Source organism: Onychomys torridus, chromosome 1, assembly GCF_903995425.1.
Source record: "Onychomys torridus chromosome 1, mOncTor1.1, whole genome shotgun sequence".
Classification (NCBI taxonomy): domain Eukaryota; kingdom Metazoa; phylum Chordata; class Mammalia; order Rodentia; family Cricetidae; genus Onychomys; species Onychomys torridus.
This window is the reverse complement of record NC_050443.1, coordinates 130,890,128-130,898,179: the sequence shown is the minus strand read 5'-3', so window position 1 is coordinate 130,898,179 and position 8,052 is coordinate 130,890,128. Positions and strand designations below refer to the sequence as shown.

At 38.2% G+C, this 8,052-nt stretch overlaps 1 protein-coding gene across 1 annotated transcript; it reads right to left on the bottom strand.

Moving 5' to 3' along the window:
- Positions 1 to 1,591: 1,591 nt before the first annotated feature.
- On the bottom strand, positions 1,592 to 6,681 carry LOC118577733 (olfactory receptor 5AN1-like). Its single transcript, XM_036178364.1, has 2 exons — positions 6,557 to 6,681; positions 1,592 to 2,555 (listed from the first exon to the last, which is right to left on the bottom strand). The coding sequence occupies exon 2, from the start codon at positions 2,540 to 2,542 to the stop codon at positions 1,592 to 1,594; it is 951 nt and encodes a 316-aa protein (XP_036034257.1). The 5' UTR covers positions 2,543 to 2,555; positions 6,557 to 6,681.
- Positions 6,682 to 8,052: the final 1,371 nt, after the last annotated feature.

The window sequence follows — 8,052 nt, the reverse complement described above, 5'->3', positions numbered from 1 at the left end:
AGAAGTGAGGACAGGTGAATCCGTGGTTGATATGTAAAATTAAATTAAATTATAAAATGAAAAAAAGACTGGTCAAAAACCGTCACATCAACACTGGACAGAGAAAACCCATAGAAGGAAAAAGGGTCTGTCCCAAAAGCAGACAAAAGTGTCAGAGACAGGCTCTACTCCCTCTGTTAGGAATTCCCCAAGAACACCATACTATACAGCCATAACACATAAACAGAAGACTTAGCTCAGACAGGCTGCCTGATTGTCCATTCAGTCTCTGTGAGCCCCTATGAACTTTCGTAGCTGATTCAGTGGGTAGTGCTCTTGTTTCCCCTGCCTTATTAGTGATGGGATTATAGGTGTAAACCACTCCTCCTGGCTCTGGAAGAGTATTAACATTCTATTGCTTTTGTTTCCATGGACATGTTTATCATTGTACTATTGCAAATATTTAGTTCCCATGACTGTGAACCAAGGTATTGTGTAAGGCAATTCTGCATCATGATGGTGAAGTTCAACTGGAGAAAACAGCTCCCCTACAATACTGGAAATATCAGCTAAAATCTTTAGTTATTATACTACAACCACAACATCACTCTCTTAAAAACAAATCATGATGGGACACAAGAACACTGAACATACATTGACAATAAGAAAGAATGTGCCAGTGTGTCATGAATTGTTAATCTCAACACTATTGAATGTCCAGTGACTATATTACACTGAATTCTCACAAGACTTCTTAGACCAAATTTGAGCAGATCCCTGAAATATCAATATATATTTTGTGCAGTAATCTGATTGGCTGTATCGACCCAGGCAAACTTCTGGATGCAATATGGAAGAGTAAGAGAGATCAAAGTCCCATCATCTCATATATTTCTATTGATCCATAAGATGCTGCTATAGTTCATGACTTTCCAAGATGCCAGAAATCAAACCATTAGAATACCAAAGAATTGGCACTGAAGAAACCCTTTATTTTTCACAATTTTTCTTCATGCTTCAAAATCCCACTTTTATTTTTGACCTATAGTTTTCTACGGGGCAAGTAGTGATTTCCTTTAACAAAATCAAGCTGTTTTTTGATTAGTCTTCCTCGAAGGTACAATGAAGCCAACATGTTCTTTATTTCTTTCAAACAGTAAGTTTTGGTGTGATCATCCTTACCTGATGGGTATCACAGAAAATACAGTGGTCATGGTCTGGTCTTTATTACACTATATCAAGCTATTTTTATGAGACCAAGGTTGTTAGACTCTGGGGTCAGGAACTCTGTCAGGAATCTTTTCTAGAGGGATAGCCTTGTAATTTAACAGTTTTCATTCTTGCACAACTTTCTCAACTTGATATTTCTCAAATACCTATAGATGGAATAATTAATGATGAGATGGCCATTTTGTAACCTGGAAATTATGACCCTACTGGCCCTAAATATAATGCATTTCCATGTCATCAAATCAATTGTTGGTTTATATTGGTATGTAGTCTGTATCAAAGTTGTCTTTATCCAAAGTGCCATGGACTTTGTAGTGTTCCAGTAATGTGCACATGATTGCCAATAACAGTAACTCTGACATGGCATTGTGTTGAAATCTTTTTATCTGTGTCCTTGGCTGCAGATTGTCTTTTTCTGCAACCTCTTCCTGGCATCTTTGATTTCCTTGTTCCTCAGACTATATATCAAAGGATTCAACATGGGAATCACCACACTGTAGAAGACAGATGTAAACCTGTCAAAGCTGGAGGAGCCCCCAGAGCTGGAACTCAAATAGACAATGATGCCAGAAATGTAGAAGAGAGAAACAGCTGTCAGGTGAGAAGCACAGGTGTTAAATGCCTTAGACCTGCCTTTAGCTGAAGTGATCTTCATGATGGACAAGACTATATAACCATAGGATATCATGATGACTAAGGCATTTGTAAGCCCAAACAATATTGTTAATATAGCAAGCAGGATCTGTGCAAAGAAAGTATCAGTGCAGGATAGATTTAACAGCTGTGATATGTCACAGAAGAAATGTCTGATGACATTAGGTCCACAGAAGTGGAGCTGCAGCAAGGCACATATCTGAGATAAGGAACCTATGAGTCCTGCTGTGTAGCTTCCCAGCACCATGCGAGCACAGAGGGTGGGTGACATGACTGATGAATAGAGCAGTGGGTTACAAATGGCAGCATACCTGTCATAGGCCATGGCTGTCATGAGGCAGCATTCACACAATGCCATAATGGAAAAGATGAAGTATTGAACTATGCAGCCCACATAGCTGATAGTTTGTTTTTCCTGGAAGAAGTTGGAAAGCATCTTGGGGACTGTTGAGGTGATATAGCATAGGTCTATAGAGGACAGATTACTGAGGAAGAAATACATGGGAGTGTGGAGGTGGGAATCCATCCTTATTAAAACAAGAAGGGACAGGTTCCAGGTCAGTGTTGTAATGTAAAGGATGAGGAATATAACAAAGAGCAGTGCTATGACTCGCGGGAAATCGGAGAATCCCAGGAGGATGAACTGGGTGATCTTGGTAATATTTCCTCCCCCAGTCATTACTTCTGTGCTCCTGTTCTTAAAATCAGAAAGGAAATAGGACAATGAATTGCTGACTCAAGTGACGTTTCAGCATCGTCTCAATGAAAGACACTTTAAACTTGAGTAACAACTTCTTAAAACAATGCCTAAGAAATGATGTGATCACACACACATGAACATGTATACATACACAAATAAGTATATTCATAAACCAGTATATACACACACATGTGAGTACACACACACACACACACACACACACACACACACACACACATACACAGACTTGGAACATACTGTCATGATTTGTAATTCTGACACATTTTTGTGGAGCAATAACATATGTCCTTAGTGATGTTATAAAATCAATCTTCGTATGAAATGGCCATATGAAGGACTCTGAAACAAATTTTAAGATTTCATTTCCTGACATCAGTTTAAACTTCTATCATTGTTAAAACTTATTTGCCCTATCTATAATAATTTCCAAAAATTTGTTTAATACAACATTTCCAAACTGGCCTGAATCATAGTGTCATGATTTGAAATTCTGACAGATTTTGGTAGCACAGACACTTACATTCTCAGAAAAGCTTAAAATTCATCCTCTTATGGAAGTGTCACATGAGGGACTTCATAAGGACATGGGTAGTGCCCACTCTTGATCCCAACACTGCTTCATTTGTAACTATATTTCTTCTAGTATACAGGACAGTCTGGAGGATTTTAGGGTTTTGGCAGTTCTGTTCTGATTCCTGTTCTATATTAAACTACCCCAGTAGCTTCAACACAATAACTTTGAGCACTCACTGTATAGAGATGGCAGCAGAAGGCCTTGGCTAGAAAGTTGTTGAGACACTAGAGCCACCCATTCATGTACAGAGTCAACCTGCACTCAGGTGCAGAGCCACTGTCCTTTAGATTCTGATTGCTAGTATCACTGATTGTCAACAATCATGACTGAGAGTTACACCTTGGGGGAGTGATACTTGGTGTACAAGTCCTGGAGATGTCTTCAGCCCTGCAGTTAGTGAGACTCAATGACTCCAGGCAGCTGTAGATTCAGAACCAGAATCCATGCATATCAAACCTTCCAGAAACATCAAAATCAACTGAAAAACTTTATTCTTTGGCATTTTCTTGACTTTGAGTATACAGGGTCCAGGGACAGACATAAACTGAAGGACCTTGACAAAGAAAAGACTCAAAGCACATATTTTCTTTCTGAAAAATCTCTGGAAATACTTTTGTAATGACAATTAAAAAGTTAGAGGTCTCTGCTTTATAAGAAATAGTGCTTATTACCTACATTCAGTGAAAAAATGTTGTCCTTGAGAAGGAAGAGCCAGCCTGTAATAATACCTATAAAAGATTTTGGAAAGATGAGCATGAGAAACCATCGGCACTTAAGATGAATGCAACTGGACTGTTAACATCATGGTGCATTATTATCACAATGACAAACATGCACCAAAAGAACAGACATTTTACAAACAAATTGATTGATAAGAATTTTCAAATGAGGAAACTAGTCATTTAAATTACTGTGGAGTGAGCATGCCTTCACGGCCTCTGAGATCCAATTTACTGTAGGAAAATTATTAGAAGATCCATTATATGTTGATAAATCTTGGGATTGAATGTAACCACCAGATATAAAGTATAAAATAACATGAAAATAAGTGGAAAACCTGGTGAAGAGAAAAAGAATAAAATCTCAGTTAAAATATATTTAATAGTCACAAAATATACAAAGATGGTATACAATACCTTTTCTGTGAAAGATATCTTCTAAATCAACAAGGAATGGGCACCACAGCACTGATGAGTTGAAGGAATGTTCTCCTTATCTGGTATAAGTTTACCTTGTATAATTAAGCTCATGTATGTGACTATGTCTCCCTGTCTTTGTCTCTCTTTTTCTATATCATGCTCACATCCATAGATAAACAGAGTTACACAAATACACACGCACAAGGTCACATACAAACATACACACTGTGTGAACCATTTCCAAAGAAACACATTAAACCCAATTAAAAACCAAACAAAAAGTAAGAGTGCTGTGATTTTTGTTCTTTTTCCTACTCACCTGTGTTTCTCCAATTTTGTATATCTGCTATATTTTAATAACAATTTAAGATTTATATCCATAATAACACAGGGAGAGGGCCAGAGAGAGAAAACCTGACATTCACTTACAGGCTGCACATCCCTTTATCATGTTAACACTTCACTGCCTCAGTAGCCTCATCTATAAATAGAGATGATGAAACCTGCCATCCTCTAACACTGCTCAAGAGACTGAATGACATAAGGGCTTATACACAGAGTTCTGTTAATGTTAGCAATTATTCTTCCTGCCATCACCTCCCTCTGTGAAATGCAATTCATGGCAGAAGAAAGATAATATATCAAAGACCTTTGGACAACGTTAGTGCCTACAAAAATTGTCTGAGCCAGGTTTCCATAACAGTATTGCGAAACAGTTACTAGAATATCTGCTCCTGTCTCCTATTATTTTTGGATTCCCACTCAGTCAGATTGCAGACTCTTATTGCTGCATTTCTTTTCTCCACCAAGTGCTGTCTAGAAGACAGTGCAGTCCATGAAGGCCTGGAGGAGATTCTTTCCTTAGTGTTAAGTGTTGCGTTCACTCCCATTTGCATCCACTCACAAGTAGAGGTTGAATGCATTTCAACTGGTCCTACTCAACTCTGCATTTAAAACTCAAATATTCCTCTTACTTACTTTCCATTATGGTTTTATGAGCTTGGCCATCTTTCTGTTTATTCTTAGAATAAACAATATTGTTTCTCAGTTCAGCCAAGTTATGTTTAATGAAAGCATTTTGAAATTATAAATTCTCATGAGGAACATTCTTAAACATCAACTTGATTGGTCAATTCAATAAAAATGATGCAAATGTTTGTTACTATCACATTGCAATCTGGTGATATAGACAGGCACATGTAGTTATACTCTATGTAACCCACTATTCCCAGTAAAGACTGAAAAAATATGAGCCATTACTTCACTATTCATTATTTTTCTCTAGACTAATTTATGTAAATGTTGTGACAGAGGAAAGAAAGAACATACTCACTCCTTTTATTAGTGTTCTGTATGTGTTCATCATCTCCCAAGACAGTTTAAAGGAGAAAAGATTCAACTGGATAGATACAGCTTATCAGTTCTGATCCAATAAGAGCATGGTCAGTTTAATGAAAGGTGCTGGGAATAGTAAGTTAAATATATGTTGCTGGGTGAGAAAATGGGAGTAAAAGAACCTTAAATGGACAGTTAGACCAACATTACCTGTGTCTGTAGTGGGCGTCTCTGATACCTGCACCGCTAAAGCTAGTGTCTGGGGGACCACCAGGTGACACAGGAGAGCTTATTGAAGATTGTGAACTGTCTCAGGGAACTGTGCATGAGTATTCTGTCATATCATAAGACTTGGTTCATCTCTTACAACAAGAAGTCATGAGCCAAAGCTGTGCATCTGAATAGAATATAATTCTTATTCTTTCCAAGATATACTCCTGGTAAGCAAACATGCAGTGAAAAGAATTCCAGGAAAGTGGAAGTTGAGATATGTGGACAAGCATGCTCTGCTCTTAGGAAATCTGGAACCCAGTCAATTCTCTGTTTTTATCCAGATCTCGATTTCTGGCTTTTAAAATCAGCAAGGCTTTATAGATAATCTGATTTGGTCCCTGTTATGTCCATTGTTATAAGTGGAAAATGGAAAGTAACAGAATTTAAGGAATATACTTAAGAATTCAACAACCACCTCTCACCTCAGACACATACCTGATATTTTAACATAGCGTATATTATTTTCTATGAACAGTGTATAACTTGAGTAAGTACAGAGGGAAACTGAGCAAAACTATACAGGGTGTGGGCGTTAGGAGAGTGGCTAGGGGAAGGGTGGGAAAGACTTATCCCCACAAATCTTACTGGATGGTGAGTCCTCCTGTAAAAATGACAAATGTCAAGATAGCTGCTTCTAACTGCAAGGTTTACCTTCTGATCTTCACACAGACTAGAAGAAGATAGACTTCTTGCCACGTGTTGAAACTGCCAATTTTCCAAATAATTTTCCAGAAGGGGCACTAGTATATTCCTAACAAATGTTTTTGGCCATTAACCTGGCTGTCTACTGGTGAGATAGTGAGAGAGAAACACCGGGGAATCCTCTTAAATGTGCTGTTGAGAGCCAACGTGAAAGGGAAAAGCCAATTATAGAAAAACTACAGTCTCTTGCTCTCTGGCATCATGGTTGTCATGGAGATTTTTCTAATAATTACAGGCCCAGTTTGCCATGTGAATTAATTAATTCCTAACTTCCCCTGTGATTCTATTATAACACCAGACTGTAACTTTACTGACCTTGGAGGCATTTTGTCTACCAAGGACATAGGGGTCTTCTAGTCCCCAGATCTTCATTTCTAGGAGTCAAACTTGAGTTCAGAGATGTTAGGGGATACTCCAAGTTAGCACAACTAGCTGATAACATAACTTGATATTGATAAATATATACATGCACACAATGTAGAAAGCACTTTATTTTATATAGGTATGCACACACATTCTCAAATATCTGTTGTGAATCAATCAACACAGCAGCTCTAACATTCCTTTGTTGTTTCCAATGTATACATGAAGAATTCAAGGCAACATGTTGTCTACCCACTTATCACAAGAAACTGAAATTCAGGACAGAGAATCAGAGAATGTCCTATCCTGATCACAACCTTGGCTGTTGGTTTCATACAGTAAAATTTGCTTTGAGGACTGGTAAGATGCTCATTCAGTGAGGGTGTTTGCATCAATCTTATGACCTGAGCTTTGAGGCACACATGGTTGGAAGAGAGAAATGAGTCCCAAAGTTAGCTCTCTGTCCTACACACACACACACACACACACACACACACACACACACACACACACACAAATAAATACAAATTTGAAATATTTTGGCCATTGAATTCTGGCTTTACCTCTTACTGGTTTGTGTCCTTGTATACACTTCCCCAAACCACAATATTTCCATATATTAAATGGCAGTAAGAGTAACACCTAAGCCATAAAGGAGCTCCAAAGAGAACTAAGTTAAAGATTATAAAAACTTCAAATTTCATGCTATACATCAGACCTTCTATTTATTAATGCCATGTGTTTAGAAATGTGATTTAGAAATCTAATATTTGCCACAAGTACAATCCTTCAAAGTCAAAGTGCCACAGACAATGAATGATTTTACAGCAAAATTGTGTCTTCAGCAATTGCACACAGGAACTCATGGGCAGCTGTGACAGTCTGCACAAACCTCCACCAGATCAAGCCAGACAAATCCCATCATGCACAGGGAAGATAGTAATGAATTCCCACCCCTAGATGAGGAGCTACTGACAGCTACATCTCCCTAGAAAGGGAGAGTTACTTGATTGCTCCAGGATGTGGCCCCTGAGGGGAAGCCTCACTCCAGCAGATGGTTCTACACTCATGCACATACAGCC

Excerpts from the sequence above, each read along its gene's own strand:
- LOC118577733 (XM_036178364.1), bottom strand. The coding sequence starts at position 2,542 with ATGACTGGGGGAGGAAATATTACCAAGATCACCCAGTTCATCCTCCTG.